The 18,797-nt window shown below is 39.7% G+C and overlaps 1 protein-coding gene across 3 annotated transcripts in view; it reads left to right on the top strand.

Moving 5' to 3' along the window:
- The window catches only part of MAP3K20 (mitogen-activated protein kinase kinase kinase 20), a 93,942-nt gene that overhangs the window by 57,125 nt on the left and 18,020 nt on the right, over nucleotides 1–18,797 (top strand). For 2 of the 3 annotated variants that reach the window (XM_032189846.1, XM_032189845.1), the window contains 4 exons: nucleotides 5,515–5,650; nucleotides 16,871–16,915; nucleotides 17,746–17,776; nucleotides 17,897–18,036. In XM_032189846.1, the coding sequence (XP_032045737.1) occupies nucleotides 5,515–5,650; nucleotides 16,871–16,915; nucleotides 17,746–17,776; nucleotides 17,897–18,036 (352 nt within the window). Of the gene's footprint in view, nucleotides 1–5,514; nucleotides 5,651–10,029; nucleotides 12,935–16,870; nucleotides 16,916–17,745; nucleotides 17,777–17,896; nucleotides 18,037–18,797 lie in introns of those variants that run through there. The other variant, XM_032189847.1, reaches the window with a different exon arrangement.

The following is an 18,797-nucleotide window of genomic DNA, read 5'->3' as shown; positions in this document are numbered from 1 at the left end:
ACAAAAAATGTTTTTACAAATACATCAATGCTAAATGGAGGACTAAGGAGAATCTCCAGCCTTTACTGGATGCAAGGGGGAACTTAGTTACAAAAGATGAGGGAAAGGCAGAGGTGCTCAATGCCTTCTTTCCACTCAGTCTTTCTTTAGTGGCAAAACCAGTTGCTCTCTGGATACCCAGTACCCTGAACTGGTGGGAGGGGATGGGGAGCAGAATGTGGCCCTCGCTATACATGAGGAAATGTTTGGCGACCTGCTACGGCACTTGGATGTATGCAAGTTGATGGGGCTGGATGGGATCCACCCGAGGGTACTGAGAGAACTGGCAGAGGAGCTGGCCAAGCCACTTACCATCACTTATCAACAGTCCTGGTTATCAGGGGAGGTCCCAGTCGACTGGCAGCTAGCAAATGTGATGCCCATCTACAAGAAGGGCCAGAGGGTAGACCCGGGGAACTATAGGCCTGTCAGTTTGACCTCAGTGCCAGGGAAACTCACGGAACACATTATCTTGAATGTCATCACACAGCACAAAAAGGGCAACCAGGTGATCAGGCCCAGTCAGCATGGGTTTATGAAAGGCAGGTCCTGCTTGATGAACCTGATCTCCTTCTATGACAAAGTGATGCGCTGGGTGGATGAGGGAGAGGCGGTGGATGTGGTCTACCTTGACTTCAGCAAGGCTTTTGACACCGTTTCCCACAGTGTTCTCCTCAAGACACTATCTGCAGCAGATATCTGCTCGTGGCTTGGACTGGCGTACGCTTCGTTGGGTTAAAAACTGGCTGGATAGCTGGGCCCAAAGAGTCGTGGTGAATGGAGTCAAATCCAGCTGGAGGCCGGACACTAGTGGCGTTCCCCAAGGCTCAGTACTGGGGCTGGTCCTCTTTAATATCTTTATCGATGATCTGGATGAGGGAATTGAGTGCACCCTCAGTAAGTTGATACTGTTGCTGGATAGTCCGCTGAATATCAGCCAGCAGTGTGCTCAGGTGGCCAAGAAGGCCAACAGCATCCTGGCTTGCATAAGAAACAGTGTGGCCAGCAGGGCTAGGGAAGTGATTGTCCCCTGTACTCAGCTCTGGTGAGGCCGCACCTCGAGTACTGTGTTCAATTTTGGGCCCCTCACTACAAGAAAGGACATGGAGGTGCTCAAAAGAGTCCAGAGAAGGGTGATGAAGCTGGTGAGGGTCCTGGAGAACAAGTCCTACAAGCAGCTGAGGGAGCTGGGCTTGTTCAGCCTGGAGAAGAGGAGGCTCAGGGGTGACCTTATCGCTCTTTATAAGTACATTAAAGGAGGCTGTAGCGAGGTGGGGGTTGGTCTGTTCTCCCACATGCCTGGTGACAGGACGAGGGGGAACGGTCTAAAGTTGCACCAGGGGTGTTTTAGGTTGGATATTAGGAAGAACTTCTTTACTGAGAGGGTTGTGAGGCATTGGAATGGGCTGCCCAGGGAAGTGGTGGAGTCACCATCCCTGGAGGTCTTTAAAAGACGTTTAGATGTAGAGCTTAGCGATATGGTTTAATGGAGGACTTGTTAGTGTTAGGTCAGAGGTTGGACTCGATGATCTTGAGGTCTCTTCCAACCTAGATAATTCTGTGATTCTATGATTTTATTTCTGGACGAATAAATGACTTGGAGGTATGATAGAAGAAATACGAATTCATGATTGGGCATGATTTGCGTGAGAGTGAAGATGATTTCTGAATTTAACTGAAATGAAAACATGAATACAAAAGAAGAGCAAGTCATGTGGGGGACTTGTTCAGAAGCTGGGGTAAGAGGGGTTCTCTCGTATGTGAATTATAGTAATCTGCCCTGAGGTGAAAGCGATATCTGTATGGAGCCATTTAGGAAGGCTAAGCTACATTAATAGAAAGAATGCGAAAAATACAGTTTGAAAAAAAATGAAACAGATTAAGGACTTGTACACATAAAGTGGTCCCAAGGGATAAACTAAAACTGACCATTTCTGAGAAGACTTGCACAAGTTTAATGTGCTTTAACTTCTATATTAAAAATTGTGTGTTTACTCATTGCTTTATTTTTTATATTATTAATTTATTTTTTTTTATCTCATTGGGATTTGCAAATAAATAGTTTAACCAGCAATAGGGAAAGAATGAGATGTGTTACCAAGAAATAGGGACTTCTAATGAAGCCTGGGCATCAGAAAACTGTAGAAGGGTGGAGTTGGGAAAAGTGAAGGTTACACTTATGCCTTTTCAATGGATCTCCAAATTAGTGACCCAGGTACTGCACGTTCGTGGGGATACTGCAGTTCCCAAAGCAAATTAAAGCTGAAACAAGCTGGGTTGCATTTTTACCCCCACCAATATACCTCCCCTGTCGTGTCTCCCCCCTTTCCCCCCACCCCCAAAAAAAAAAAAAAAAAAAAAAAGGTTCTTTTTGTATATAGGTGCACAAAAAATGCATATCAAATGCTGAGTAGACAGTCTCTTCCATGTTCTCTAACCGGCTGGCATGAAAACAGAATGCATTGAATCCATCCACAACTGGCAGAGGTGATGGGTCAAAATGTCATATATCTTACCTTTAACGTGGTCTTATTAGCAGCATTTACTGATATTGATGTTTATAGTAACAATGTGTTTTAATGTGCCTGTTCTATTTTTTCCTTAAAATATCCAGTATCTTATTTCCTAACCCTTACCCTTAACATCTTTATTATTAATCAAAAAGGGGCACTGCCTTACAACTAAGTTGCGCAGATTTGCCTTATGTTTACATTCGTATTCTGTAATCTCTTTAGAGCTCTTTCTCAAGTCGCTTTTATTAGGGTAGGAAAAAATGACTATTGAAGTAATGATGTTCCAATTCAGTGAGAGATCACATTTGTCTGCATTTAGTCATATATACTAACTGCATTTTTCCTTCCATCCTCACCCTGCAAATGACTGTTCTAATGATTAACACAGTCTGTGATACTTACATAGTGTATCAGTAGCAATTCAAGACATACAAACAAATACCATTGCTTTTAATCTGTGAGTGTTTATCATTATAGTTTCTAGCAATAGAATACACATTATTCAGTGTCACAGAATGAGATTATTCTAGATAGCAAGCAAGCTCAATCTGCAGAGCTACAGACGTGAACAAATACATGTGCCCTACAATGTATAATGTTTCAAGCTGCTTCATTTATGAAGACTCATTAACTGGGCAATGTACGGTAGCTTTCTCTTTAATTACACAGTTTTATTATCCAGTGGAATTATTTTTCAGAATGCAACTGTTTTTGCAGACTGACCTTTTATTATAAGAGAAGTTTCTGTCTAATGAAGAGAGGTAATTACAGCACAAAACAGACTTTTGACATATAGAAAGCTATTGTTACCAGGACATTGCTAGTAGGGATTGTTATTTAAAAGAGAACCTTAATTTACATATTTTAAAAATTATAGAGTTGCATATAAGTAGAAGTGATGTGGAGAGACCAACTAAGGAAAGCAGTGTGCAGCTATCCTCGAATTGCTGTGTAGTTCCCACAGCAGTTTGCATAGTACATGTTGCACTGGGCAGGAGGGGTTGATGACAAGGAAATGAATGTTGGGAGAGGAGTCCCTTTTTGACCTTCTGTTCAATGCTTTTCAGTTTCGTTCCTTTAAAGAGTCACAAGATTTAGGCAGAGTTCTGCCAAATGTATGCATCTGTACATCTGTCAAACATTGTTTGCAATATGTTCTAGACATTTTAAAACAAAAGTTGAATTTGTTGTTTATTAAGATGCGTGACTATTTTCCACCCAGCACAAAGATCAGCCTTGACCTTTGCATGCCTAAACATGACTGAGATTTTTTCTTGAAATCTGAAGCATAATAATTGCAAAGGACATTTGTTCTGACCACCACACTGAACAGCTCAGCTCACTCAGCATGATTTAAGTGGGATAAATGCCCTTGCCCCAGGTGGCTGATTTTTGCAGTAGAATTAAGCGTGGTGGTAGAGTTTGCAGTAGTTTGCTAGTTATTCCCACTCTTGAATCTTTTCACTGCACTGCTGTGTGACAGAGATGTCTTACTGAAATAGGACATACATAAGATTTTGGTTATTTACATTCTTTTATTTATTTAAATAGGCATTTTGGGTATATGCTTTCCCACATTAAGAACCTGAACTCGTTTAGATTGCTAGTGGAAAACAGCTAAATAATTCCATGATAGAACAGGGTATTTACAGGAAAAATACACGCATTTTTTCCCCAAATAGAAATGATAACTACTGTGTTGTTAGTAGTTTTATTTTCTTTCTGTAAACATCAGAAGGAACAGACTTTTTGCAGTGTGTTTACAAAGAGAAAATGTTGAGAAAGTTTGAACAGATGTAGTTGACATTGCTTAGTCTCAATAGCTATCTTAAAAGCTCTCTTCAGGATCTGTCTCTTTAGGAGATCTCTCTATAGGAGCAAAATGAAAACAGTGTGATGAATTATTCTCATAATGTGAATGGGAAATAGTTGAAGTAACAGTCAGGATACAGGTGGCAGGCAGCGTGCAGTCTTCCAAACAAGTCACAAAAGCTTTTTGCTAATAACTTCCATGCAAATAAAGTCTGTGATACAAACTGGAAGATTTTCTTTGGTTATTACACAAGCAAAATGTAGCTGAATTTACCAAGGGAGTTATTTTTCTCTATGTTGTAGTACACACCCGTGCCTTTGTAGTGCAAAGCTTTTGTTAAACTCTTTTCCAGGAGCAGTTCAGTTCATTTGTTTAAAAGATGCTGTTCATTAGAAAGAATGTCAAAGGAAATCACTTCTTTATGGGACAAAATATGTGAAGTGTAGCCCAAGAGAGATCATATCTAAGGTCCTTAGAGCACAGCTTTTGCTTCCTGTCTGTTTTTCACACCTCTGCATGTATGGTGAAAAGCAGAAAAAAAGTAAATCAAATCCTTTTATTAATTGTTCCTAACTTGAGAAGCTCATAAACATTTTCAGGTCTGGGTCATATCATGCTTTATATTGCTCCTCATGTGTGTGTACTCTTATATCTTAACCTAGAGAAACAGGAAAGTTAGCGGCAAAAATACTGAAATAGTGTTTAGGTGTATGATGAACATGAGTCCAAATAAATTTTATGGCCACATTATAAACCCAGGCAAACTGTCTTCTCTAGACTACTTGGATTGTATTGCTAATGGTTGTCCCATTATTACTACTTAATGCAGATTCTTTAGGGATAATATATTTCATAATGTTTGGGTAAGAAAATGCCATTTTAGTTTTTAGAATTGTATTATTAGATGGCATTCCTATCCCTTTTTAAATTTTATTTTCTTCAGTTGAAGGTACTGTGGTTATTCTAAAGTATAAACATTGTCAGTTGTTCTTAAAGCTCTGAAAGGCTTTGCATTTGGTAATTAAATGAACTGCCTGAGTTAGTATTGTACTTTTTAGTCTTTCACATTTAATTAACATTCAGGTGGGAATTATGAACAATTTATATCTGTCAGGAAAAGACAAGACATAACAAATTGTCTCCGTGCAGATGTGAAATTGAAGCAACCTTAGAGAGACTAAAGAAACTGGAGCGTGATCTGAGCTTTAAAGAGCAGGAACTAAAGGAACGGGAGCGACGTTTGAAGATGTGGGAGCAGAAGTTAACCGAACAGTCCAATACTCCTGTAAGTAGACAATAATTCAACCTTTCATCTTGCTTCAGAAAGCATTTGGAGCTTTGTCTATGCAAATCTCAGGACATACCGTGGAAATAGTGCCCCCATTTTCTTTATTTGTTGCATTGAACCAATTAAAGTCTTATAACATCACTGCAAATAACTATATATATCTATATATCTATATATATTTAATGATCTAATACATTAGATATCAGATACTTTCTGTAGTTTATTTTGTTCCATGGGTCCTTGAGTAGTTTCCCATTGATTTAATTATACTTCTTAGCTTTAAAAGTTGATTGCATTCAATAAAGTCATTTTCAACTAGAAAGCTGTTGACTTTAAATGGATGCAGGATTGGTCTTAGGAGTAAAATTTGTTTCTTAAAGAAGAAAACTTGAGAAACCTATCTAGATCTTTATAGTCTCTCCTTTTGCTATGAGAAGAGGCAAATTTCCATGCCATGAAAAGCAGGTCAACATTTGAGGTGTTAATTTAGGGCTTTGTTCATAATTACAGTTAACGTACTTGTACTGGCCATTTGTTAGCTATTAGAACCACTGCATTTCTATTAATAAATTGAACAAAAAACTTCTTTGGGTTATCACAAATTTCTTATTGAAGTATGATACTCATGATGACAGATTGGCAGAAAGAGTACTACAGGGTTAGTGCCTGACTACACATACTATGACAGAATTGTTAAGAAAAATACCACAATTACCCACTTGTCTTTAAAGTACTAGCCAAAACAAATACGAAATTGAGTTTGCAGTAGCATATGATTTACTTCTCCACAATTTTATCCTACTTATAACATTGATTCTAGCCAGAGCCATTTACATACAACTTATTTTTAAGGCATGGCTTATTCCTGTTTTTTGAATGAAGTTGCATTCATGTTCCAGCTGTGACCATGTAATGAAATGATGAAGAGTAAATGTTTTCATATGTGCAGATACTATGTGTTCCTAGTAGATATCTGTATGTCTGCTTTAATGCTTGCATACTTCTAGTAACTGAGCTGTAGACCATCGTCTTGCACACAGCATGAGACACGGCCTTAATGAGCAAAGCTTTTCACGAGCAAGACCCTAGGGTGTTTTTTTATGCTGTATTTGCCTATGACTTCTACTTTTCACTTGTAGCTGGTATTGCTGAATAAAGCATTGTGCTAAGGCCTATTTTGCTAAGCATGAACCGTCTTTCTGCATAACATTAACACAACTCTCCTATTGCATTTAAGTGCAATTTCCTATAACAGAAAAAGACAGGTTTGTTTTTCTTTTCCGTAGATCTTTAATGAACTGTTACATGGAACAGCTTTAAGAAATTAAAAAAAAAAAAAAGCCCTTTTCTTCCCTTTTCTTGGAAAAAATTGACTTTGGTGAAAATTGGCTTGTTCTGGTAGGATTTGTTTCTTCAGAACAAATGAAGTTCTACAAGGCAGTGGTTAAATATACAACTCTCTTAAATTCATAGCTGTAAATCCTTTGGAAAATATCCCTGGGCATTCTCCTTGCAAGTTGTAATCCTTGGAGTCAGGTGTCTCCCTCCATCCATCCCTTGGCTTAGGGTATGTCTGCTCAGTAATGCCAAGCCATATGATTGCAGCAGGGAGGTGCACTGCTTGATTTTAAGCTACCCTGGCTGTAACAACAGTAGTTAAAGACATGGAAATCTGGAGCTAGTAACAGCTTAGGGTGCCCACTAAGCTTATACCTGGTTCTTAGCCAACACTAGGCCCAGTTGTGTCTCAGATGGTACTGTCATCCCTGCTGTACATTCTGGAGTCACTTCTTTGTTTTGCTCTGAAGCAAAGGGCAGAGGCCAGCAGATACTGTTGAAGTGGTGTGCAGGAGGAGAAACTCAAACCGCGTAAAAGGAGAACAGGGAAGCTGTCCCTGCCACTTGATTCTCCAGTGTTTTAGAGTTGGTATAGAAGTTTCATCCTGCCATCCCACATGGTAGGTGGCTCTCAGTAGCAGGCTACTCCTACTCTAAGGAATAAAACATAGCTTTACGCACATCAACATGAGAGAGGGATGAGACCATTCCTCAGAAACGTTTCTGTGACAGTGTTTGTCCCTGCTTTTGTTTTGACTCTGTTTCTGCTGTGTCTTATGTGTCAGACACCTTTGAGTCTGATCCCTGAAATTCCCTCTGTGCAAGTGTCCAAGAGCCTCTTGTGCAAGGGAATCTGGAGCCTTTTGGAGGAGTAAAATATAGCCACAGCTGTAGTGACATGGGAGACTTCTTTTGAAAGAACAGACCTGACTTTAAGAAGGGAGGGTATGTAGCTAAGCCAAATCTCATATTTAGAGAAAGACAATAAGCAAGACATGAATATAAATACTAAATACTCACTTGTGGTGCCATGCACCTGCAATTGATAATTTAAGAACAGTGACTTGTATAGAGATCGGGGATCCCAGTCATCTGCAAAAGTCTCCTTGTGATGGTCACTATATGTAATGTGACACCAAAGGCAGGTCTTGGCACATATAAATCCTAAACTTTCCATATAACAAAAGGTGGCAAAATGTGGAGGAAGAGAGGCATTAAAGTAGAAAAATGAGCCACAACTGTGGCCCACTAACAGCTTACCCCATTGCTGAGCGTTGCACAAACACTGTCTGAGAAATGTGTTTTAGAGGAAAGCTGTTTCACAGCTTTATTGATTTTTGTAGAGGGTTCTTCCCATGTGCCAAGGGATGCAGTTTCATGGATATAAAGTTACTAAAACTTCAGTAGCAGATGAAAGAACTGCCTGGCACTAAATCACGTGTGGTGGGCATCTCATTTCTGTGGCTAGTTCTTGTTTTTTAAGTGACCCTTCCCTGTATTAGTAGGAGCCTTTGGTGTTCTTGATCTGAGTGGTGTTTTGGTGATTGTGTGGTCATTTTTTCCTGTACAGCCAGGTGTCTGGAGCCTTAGTTGGAGATTCTTCCATCACATAGACAGCCATAGGAAACAAAAAGAATATTTAGTGTTCCGTATCTCTCCAACATTTTAATTTACTTTCATTTCTTAAACACTGACCACTAACTTTTATCACCACAACACAAACAGAAAGCCTACATACATAGGGAAAACCTGAGAGGACAAAAGACAGATATTCTCCTTTTTTAACAGCTTGTTAATGTAAGTGGTTTTGCACAGAAATGGGCACTCTTTGAGCAGCGTGGCCATGAAGCCTCCAATATGACAGATGATGGCATCACCATAATCTCCCATGTAACCTGTTGTGATCAACTGTTGTCAACACTTCAGTCAGTTTTCTAATTAAGTTAAGAAAGATGTGGAAAAAAACATGACTTTTGGGCAGGTAGTTTTTCAAACAGCTTTGGAGAGAAAGACCATTTGAGTTGTTCATACACTGCTCCTTTGCTCTTGATTTAGTAGGCAGCTTAATTTGGGATCGAACACCTGAGTTTTTACTCCCTGTGAAGAGTAGAGCATGTCACCGAGGTTACTCACTTGGTCACTCTGAAGAGGTGTTAATAACTATTTAGCTGGAAAGGGCATGTTTGATTTGTGGAAAACACTGTAATAACAGACTGGGAGAGGAAAGCACCATTATCTTTAGGTGAAGATTGAATCAGTAGAGATTAAATATCTTGTACAACCAAATGGGGAAGATCTATTGATTTTGTTGAAAAAAACTAGTGAAAAAAAAAAAAAAGCCAACCAACCTGAAGAAGCTGACCAGCTGACCAAACAGCCCCGTCTTCCCATTCCTGTTCCTCCCTGGGACAGCTTCCAGAAGCAATGTGCTGGCATGGGCTGGAGGCTGGTTCCTGTCTCCTTTGAGTTGGTGAGAGGCTTGTTTCTGACTGTGGCCATAGCAGGGTGACCCCTTCTTCTCCTTTTGACCATATACTCAGAAAGAATCTTTGCACAAGTAATAATACTGCTGCTGTTATTTCTGATATTTGGAGGGCTGCTACTTCTGCACCAAACTTTGGGAGCTTGTTTGGGTTCTCTAATCTTAACATGATTTATTCTTCAATCCTGAAAGGTTCAATTAAGCAACTCACTCACACTTGTGTTGTACCTGCATTGTCCCAGGAGCCAGTCTACCTGGCTAGGAAACATCATAATCTGTTTGATGCTATACAAAATGAAGGATTGAAGAGTTTGAACCTCCTTTTATCATGAAAGCTCTGCTACCTGTGGTTCTTGCCATGTGATTCAGTGATTTTGCATTTTCATTTAAGAACAATGACCACAGAATTAAGCTGTCTGTTTGATCTCCATATTGAGATTCACTAATCGTTATGCTTTCTGTTTATTGCCAACTAATCTGGTGGTGTCTTTTTCCTTGATTTTTTAAAATTGGTTCTAACTTTCACTTTTGCTCTGTCCTTTCCTCCTTTAAATAGTTTTTCTTACCTCTTGCTGCAAGAATGTCTGAGGAGTCTTACTTTGAATCTAAAACAGAGGAGTCAAACAGTGCAGAGATGTCATGTCAGATCACAGCAGCAAGTAACGGGGAGGTAGCTGGCATGAACCAAAGTCTGAAGGCCTTGATGATGACGGGCTTTGGGGATATCTTCTCTCTGAACCAAGCAGGATCTGTCCTGCGTTCTGGAATGCAGATAAACATGCAAGCCAAAAAGAATTCTTCTAAAACCACCTCTATGAGAAAAGGAAAGAAAATCAACATGGCTTTGGGTTTCAGTGAATTCGACTGGTCAGATGACGATGGTGATGATGATGATTATTTTGATGACACAGATGATAGCAGCGAATGAAATCAGTTATAGAATTAAATTGAAATCGGTTTTAGCAAAGCAAACCAATAAAGTTATAGAACAAGAATCCTGTCAGTTTGGTCTGTTCAAATCCTGTAAAAGAAAAAGAGATGTTTTCCTGGCTGAGCATGTTTGTGTGTAGAAAGACATGTTGTTTTTGTTTAGATTGTGTTGACTTATTTCTGCTTTGATGAAATTTGGAATTAAACTTTCCAAAGTAATTGAGATTACTATTAAGAACCATGATTATATCTATAATTCTTGATGCCTGATTACAGAAACTATGGCTTGATAAACTTAAGATCTGAAAACATTGGGGGAAACTTCAATGCCTTTAATGCCATTAATGTACTTCAAATTTTTCTTTTGTGTTTTTTGTCATTTTCCTTACCCCTTTAATTGTCAATCACATGAATATATTTGTACTTCCAGATTTGCTATTCTCTACAATCCAATCTTTCTTGCTGTTGCAGTGAAGGGGTTTGCTGTGTTTCTAATTTAAAGCCTTTTTCAAGGCGGTTTTGTGAAAAGTCACAAATACATTTCTTGGGAGAAGGGAAGCTTGGTTGAGAGAAATAGAGGGGTTAGTTAAATATACAGGTTGAAAACTGAATAGCAGCAGAATCTAGATAATCCCTATTAGTAGATGACTTGTGTAAATGTTCTTTTTTCCCTCGCGTGTGTGTGCATGTGTATATAATTCACTCTAGCAAAGCGAATTGCAATCAGACCTCTGCATCTATTATCAGATATTGTGATCTAGAAGCTAATTTTCAGTTATGTTGATGTAAATCCAGGAAGCCTCATTAACTTTGATGGACTTATTCTTGTACCTGAGAGTAAAAATGGGTGTTAGCAAATTTTGATTCTGTTGCACCTCTTAAGCCCTGTGTGCTAGCTATCCTTGTGAAAGGACAAAGAGAAGTCACAATGACATTTCAGCTTGGGCCCTGCTACTGTGGCTTGTGTGAAATTCTCAGTGATGGCAGTAATGTGAGAAATATTTACGAAGCTCTGAGTATCTATTTTTTGTAGCTAAATCACTTTTAAAGTATTGACACTGCTGTTATGACTTACCGTAAAACTCAGTGTGTAACAATCTGCTACAATAATTGCCTGCCAGGCACTTGTGTTGAGAGCAGTGAGTACGTTTCTCCTGATGACCCCTTCAACAGTGATGCAGGAGGAGGGAGGGAAACCAGCACAAACCACAAATGCAGGTTAGAAAGGAAGCTGATGTAAAATATTTGCCCAAAGAAGAAGGGCAGCATTTCAAAAGAAAAATGTTACTGTCTAGTTCAGCTGTAGTGGGGATAAGTCGTCAAAATCCCATTCTCAATTACTGGAGGGGTTTCTTTTATGAAAACTTCTGTTTTTGAGTGGCTTCTTTAATTATAGGCTTGTCTGTTACACAACTCTAACCTACGTATTATGGTGAGTGTTTTTGTAGATAGCTTAGAGAAAAATAGATACATTAGATAACAGCAGGCCTGAAATCATTACATGTTCAGACAACAAAAGAGAAAGTTCTTTGAAGGAGTTTTCCCAGAGTGACGAGTGGGCACCTCTTCGGGATGTGAGAGGATTGTTTTATTCTTCAGCATCAGCACTGGTCTGGTAGCCTGTGAGGCGGTGAGCACTTCAGTCCAAGCTCTCTTGCTCTGCTCAGTTTTCACAGGACTAGTCCTTCCCAAATGCTCAGTTTCAGTAGGATATAATTCCTCATTTCCCCTTCTTCCTAATAGTTGCAAACCCATTGGCTTGAAGTTAACCCTCATGGATCAGGAAGCTTCTATCACGATAGAATCATAATTTAAATGATGTAATAAGCTTACTGTGTATCCCAGGGGAACATGCTCCTTCAGCACAGATAGGGATGGCATTTTAGGTCCATCAAAGCAACCTGACTTTAGAGAGAACAAGGGACATTGAAGGGCAAAAAATGGAAATATAAGCAAATAGGCTATTTCCAGTGCAGATTTGTACTATTTTTGTAAGTCTATGTCTGCTAACACCCACTTGCCACATTGCACACAGGAGAATTTGATGTATTTCTGTAATCTAATAGGTGCACTTAAGACCTTATGATGTGTCATCGTGCATAGATCACTGTACCACATATGCAGTGTAGTGTTGTACAAGTTTAACTGAAAATGAAATTTGGTTCAATACATTTAGTGTTCAAAACTATGTCTGTATCTAGCACTGATGTTTTGCACTTTTTAGCATCTGACACTCTCAGAGCACTTTATACACATTTATATTTGTGTGGGTTTCTGATTGAATTTTTAAATCCACTCCTTAATCTTTACAGAATTAAAAATAGTCCTTAAGTAGTATGGCTTTCTTAGTTATAAAATGACAAGATTTAAGTCTCTTTACAAATTTTTGTGCTTATTACCCTCGTGTGTAACTTATTTCAGCAAAATATTGTCAGAATTTGGTAGCATCCTCATAGGAATTTCTACTATTTACTTAGTTCCAGTTCTTTTGTGAGAAAAAAAAAAAAAATTACTCTTCCCCATTCTTTCACCATGTGTTATTTTTCAAAGCAAATAAAGCTATATTAAGGAAAAAAATAAGCTCATAAAACTTGCTTGTGTGTTCAGAGCAGCAAAGGTCTCTGAATTGTAGAGAAAGTTAAGGATAACATGACACATACGTACTGTTGGTGTGGTTCCCTCATGACAGTGTTATACTTAGGATATTGGCTCTGCTTATAAGAAAAGAATGGTATTGATTGCATTTTTACTTTCCTGTGATGGCTTTCATAACAGGTGTCTGCAGTTTACAAGCCAAAAATCATATGTGAGAATCAGCTGTGTTTTTTCTGCTCCTGTTATGCTCCTAGCTAGCTAAAGATTTTGGAAGTGTCTCTGTAGGGCCTGTATGTTGGTTGGAGGAGATCAAAATATTTCATCTTCCACACCTGATTTTGCTCTGCAGTACAGCCTGGTCTATCTTCTGCCTATGTCAGCACCACAACAGTCCACTGCCACATGGTACCTTCCCATGCCTCATAGGCCTCTCAGCACAGTTGTCCCCACTGGGCATTTTGGGATCCCAGATTTCTCTACCTTCCCTAGTGCTCTGCAGGTATCTGCAGTAAAATAGTATTGCTGTAGTTGTCAGAGGTGGGATGCAAGAAGTGGGCCTGAACTTCTCATTTTTACCAAGCTGTTGTACTGCCAGCATTGACTTGGATGTGTGGCCCAAGAGAAGAATGGTGAGGACTGTCTTTTGGCTCGCTTAAAGATGCAGGGTGAGCTGGGACCAAGACAGGATGTCTTAACTCCCAACTTTTCCTTCAGCACTGGGGAAAAAAAAATGGGGAGTAATTAACGGGGTGGAACTCTTGATCTGTTTGTTCTTGTGACCATCACACCAGTAATTCCTTGGAATAGCAAGTGTTCTAAGGTACGGTGTGTAGGTGTGCTGCATCCTCAGGCTGGTTGGATGCCTGGCTTGGAGTTTGTACCCTCTAGATTTGAAGGGCTTTTGGTATATGAGGTCTGGAGTAGCTCCTTGTCGCACAGTCGTGTTCTTGACTTGTCATTTGTTTATTGTTTGAGCGGTTTTGTTAGGTGTTGACTCCCTCTCCTTCTAGGTCTTAAAGCGGTTATTCTGAGTTAAATATATGTTGCAATAATGATTCATATTGCTATCAACAGTAGTGAGTCGGTAGTATGCATACAGCTATTCAGTATCCAGCAGAGTTACTGTGTGTCTTTAGTACTGTAGTTCCTTTTTCTGTAATCAGGCAGCTTTTACAGGTTTTTAATACGACCTCTAACTTGACAGAGGTTTTAACTACAGTCCTATGTAGAATGTTCAGGTAGAAGGATAAGTTCATTTAGTAATTTTCATAGCCCTTAAAATGCACTGGTAGGAATCTGGAGGAGAATCCTTTCCCTTTTCCCCCAGACTTCCAACTTAGTGTACACTGTAAAATCTGCACAGAGATTTCTGATGTGTGAAAATTAAATTTTAAAACTGTAGAACCAACAACCTTCTTTAAACATTTTATATTGTGTGCTAAAATATTCATAATGCCTTTCAAAGTCAGATATAGTCCACTGCATTTCTTGCTTTTGCACTACTGAAAAAGTTTTGTACTGAATAATTGAAATTGATGCTACTTACACTTCAAGTGTGAACAGATGAAATTTGAATAGAAAATATTTTCACGGTGTTAATTTTTTTCTCCCTTCTGAAAAAACAATGATGAGCGCAATGCCTGTGCCAAAACTCTTGTGCTGTAAACTGAATATATAATTTGTGTGGAACATGCGATGTTAACACTTCTGTGTGGTAAAACCTTGCAGCGTCAGTTACTCTCTTTATTGCACTTGACATATGATGTCTTGTTTTATTCACACTGTGGATTTGATTTTCCAGTGTAAAAACAAAGCAAACAACCAAAAAGAAACCATGCAATGTATTCAATTTCCTCAATTGGTGTCATAAACTTTCTTTTGATGTGAACTTTTTTCTTTGCTTCTCTTTGTTCCAAACTTCTATTTTGCAATAAACATTTTGACAGTAAATTTTATGCATCTGTGTCCCTGTGTAAAATGCTGATGTTTCAAGAGGTTCCTTGTTGTCTGCTGGTTTAAGTCATTTTTTATCTTACTTGGTGTGTGACATTTCTATTTCTTTTTTTTTTTTTTTTCCTGAATTTTGAAATAATACAGAACATATTCTGCCTCTGGTTATATTTAAACATGGGAAAACCTGAAAAAAATTCATTGTGCAACCAAAAATACAATAATGGACTTCTGCAGTAAATGATTTAATCATACAAGTCATTCTACCAGGCTCCTCATGCAGCCCATTTGACTATTAAATACCCACAAAAGGCACACCACACTGCCTTCATAAGGATCTTGGTGGTGACCACTTGACCTCCCTCGTGCTCAGGTGTTACCCCAGCATCACTTCTGCCCCACAGACTCCTGCACAGGCTGCAGGTAACTGTGGGCCTAGGGTATGCCTGACTAGCAGGAGGTTGAGAAGATTGTCTTTACTACACCATTTTTTCAGTCAAAAAGTCAGGAAGGTCTCATTTTATCTAGCAAGCACATCTTCCCATCTGCCATTTCACCGTGATGCTTTTGGTGCTGTCCACTTTGGGGAGGCAGTGGGCAAAGGGATGGGTGTGAGGGCCTGGTAGGTCCTTCTCACAGAGGCGTTTTCAACTGGTCTCATGGATGGTTTGTGCCCAACAAGGTTTGGCTGTGGTGGAGGTGGTGGAGCAGGAGGAAGAGGGTCTAAGGAGTCCTCAAGTCAGGCTGGGCATCAAGAAGTTGTGGTTACGGAGGCAAAGTCGAGGGGCGTCGGGCAGCCAAAAGCACTTCAATGGGAGTTTCACATGGATACTACAAAAGGCATGGCTGGAAGTTGTGGGTGAATTACACTACAGCCTGGTCTTGGTGCCTAGAGAGCCAGGGAGGTGCTCATGCTGGACCAGAACGGGCAGCCCTGCCCTGGGGATCGGTACTCAACTGGACGTAGGCAGGGTGAGGGCCTGCTGGGGAGGTATGCGTGGCCTGTGGTTGGGGGCCAGAGTGTTTGCGGGCCAGCAGAGCCCATAGGATGTAATCACACAAACCCCTGGAGGCTGGTGGGTAACTGAACTGGCTCTCTTTTGAGTCAGTGTTACATACATCAACTAAGTTTGCAATTGCATTGTGACATTGAGCCTTTGGGAGATGCTGAGTGTCCAGATGCATACATACAAATTAATGTTAACCCTTTATCCAAATAAAAATGTAAAGAAGGTGAAGCCTGGGGTAGCATATTCCTGAGTGAGTAAAACAGAAATCAGTATTGCAGTGAGGTCTTCTGTGTCAGCTTTCACATCATCCCAGAATTTCACATCCATCCTCCTGTGCATCTTCGTGGTGTCCTTTATGCTTCAGGAGTTAACGGCGTTGTGCATACAGCATAAGTACCATGCATGGGCTGCAACCCTGGAGGGGTTGGGGATCCGACACTTACAGAGCCTCAGGCGAGGAGTTACGAAGTGTTGGCAGAAACCAAAGGAGAATTGTCCTTGTGGGATGACTAGCTACAGTGGCTTGACTCCGAGTTCTGCTTTCACTACTGATTAGTGGCAGCTTTACTTCCATCTGCAGAAAGTACCTGGTGTTCTGGAGAGTGTCATAATCACAGCATTATTTTCATTGCAGAAATCAGATGGTATCAAATGTGTAACAAAAGCAAAAGCCTTCCTGTAGCATCAGAAACCAGAGGCAAGATAGCTGGAGAGTCAGCCTGTGATCGGTCTGAATTGAAGGGCTCAGGCTGTCAGCCATGCGAAGGGCTCTCAGTATGGGAGTCACAGTCCAACAGCCTCCCCTTCGCAGGAGAAAAGGAACCAAGTAAAATTGTCTACGGGAGTGAAATTTGGGTGGAGGGGAGAAAAATAGTCAGACGGTTTTCTTTTCAATCCGTATCTCTCACACAGTTGCTGCCCTCCTTTGATATTTGTGCATGGACTGAAGAAGATGTGGTGAGTATCTTGTGCTAACGCGGCCGGCGTTGCGCTGCTGGAGCTCTCTAGCAAATTGCAGTGGGTATGGAGGGAATGCAAGTCAGATCAGAGTATCTGGGTGAGATTGTGCTGCTAGTTGCTTGGGGAAACTTGTGTCCCAGAAAAGCTTTAAAATGACCATGGATAAATTAAGTATTTAAGTGACCTCGATAAAACAGCCACGTTCTTCAATGCCCAGAAAATTTGTGCTGTGAGTTTTCAGCAGCCAGCACTGAATTCCTAAACAATCATTAAGGAAACATGGAAGTGCTGCAAGAAGATCTAAGCAAGACTTGTCCTGGAGAAGACAAAATGGGTTTGGAGGTTTCCATGTTGCTTGGATGGAAATTAACTGAGGGTTAAGGGCTTTAATGGGGTGTAGCCTTCTTTTTACTCTCTTGTTCAGTTAAATTGCCTAATACCCTTTCTAGCACTCTCCTTGTGTGTGGTACAACATGAGGTTGTTCAGCTAAGGCTTACAAAAAGATTGCAATGCCAGACCAAAAGTGAAAATAGCCCTGGCTACTGCTAAGGGCTTAACTTTGGCCCTTTTATCAAATGACAGATTGATAAACTTTGCCTCGGTCCTGTTGTTCCTCATAAAAATAAATTAAGGAACATGGTTGCAAAGTAGAAGGCAGTTAAAAAAATGTAATCACTGATGTTGGAGAATCTTGAGTCCTTTAACCCAAAACAAATATTTTTAAAATTATTTTTAAAAAGGAATGATTATACTTGTATGCTCCAGATAACTGTAGTATAAAATTTTGCTGATGTGAACTTCAAAATTGATTAATTTTTTTTTGCAGTTTTTGTGGATGCAACAACTTACTAGAAAAGGTAAAAGCTATTCATGTGTACCTTCCTGTTCATATTCATGAATATAAATACCTTTGTTTATATTTTCCTCCCCTCAATGGAAAGCCCTGTGGATTTCTGAATAACCTCTCTTATCTTAAGGCGATGCTTCTGGTGAAATGAGTGTATATGCTAGATTGTTTAAGGAACATCATATCACTGGGAAACGATTGCTTCTACTAGAAGAAGAAGATTTAAAGGACATGGGAATTGTTGCCAGAGGACACATCATCCATTTAAAGGTATCTACTAGTATATGTTGAAAGTTAGAGTAAATTATAGTGTAAATATTCAGACGTATTCTACAGTTTTACAGTAATACTAATTAAACAAACAAACAAAAAAGTTATAAAGCAAAATAGCTTGTTTGGTACAAAAAACAAACAAAAAAAATAACAACAGATAACAACAGAGTTACAGATTTATATGGCTCTGGAACCCAAAGCCACCTGAACATTTTATGAGGTGTAAAAATGTGCCATGATCTTCATGCTCCTCCACATTTCTTAGTTTTGTTTGGGGCAGGACAAACAGTTCTGCTGGGGGTTTGTCTCTGGGGGCCATTTACCCAGAAGAAAGCTTTGGGCACTCTGTCTTCAGAGAGTGCTCCCTAAGATTTCTCCTCAGCAAAGAGAAGATCAGATATTGAAAAATTATTTGAACCTAAATCTCCGAACTTCTCCACTTTCACATCTTGCCTTTAACTTAAAACCTACTTTGACCAACAGAACTCCCTTAGACAACTTTTAAGCTGGTTGATTGACAACTAAGTTGCTTTGCTCTTAAGGCTTAGTTTCATGTTTTTCTGAATATCTAATGTTTGCAACGAATTTAGAAAGCTGTAGTCTGGAAAACGTGATCACAGCAGCAGTAACAGTGTTAATACTGTAGCCACAGGAGATAGGTTTCCTGGCAGTCAGCTTTGGAAAAAGATTTCGCTAAAAGCAGCGTCTGGGATTCTGTTGGGTCTCAATGACTTTACCACAATTTACTAGTAAAGAGA

This window comes from Aythya fuligula, chromosome 6, assembly GCF_009819795.1.
Source record: "Aythya fuligula isolate bAytFul2 chromosome 6, bAytFul2.pri, whole genome shotgun sequence".
Lineage (NCBI taxonomy): Eukaryota > Metazoa > Chordata > Aves > Anseriformes > Anatidae > Aythya > Aythya fuligula.
The sequence above is the reverse complement of the archived record's forward strand: the minus strand, read 5'-3'. Positions and strand labels throughout refer to the sequence as shown.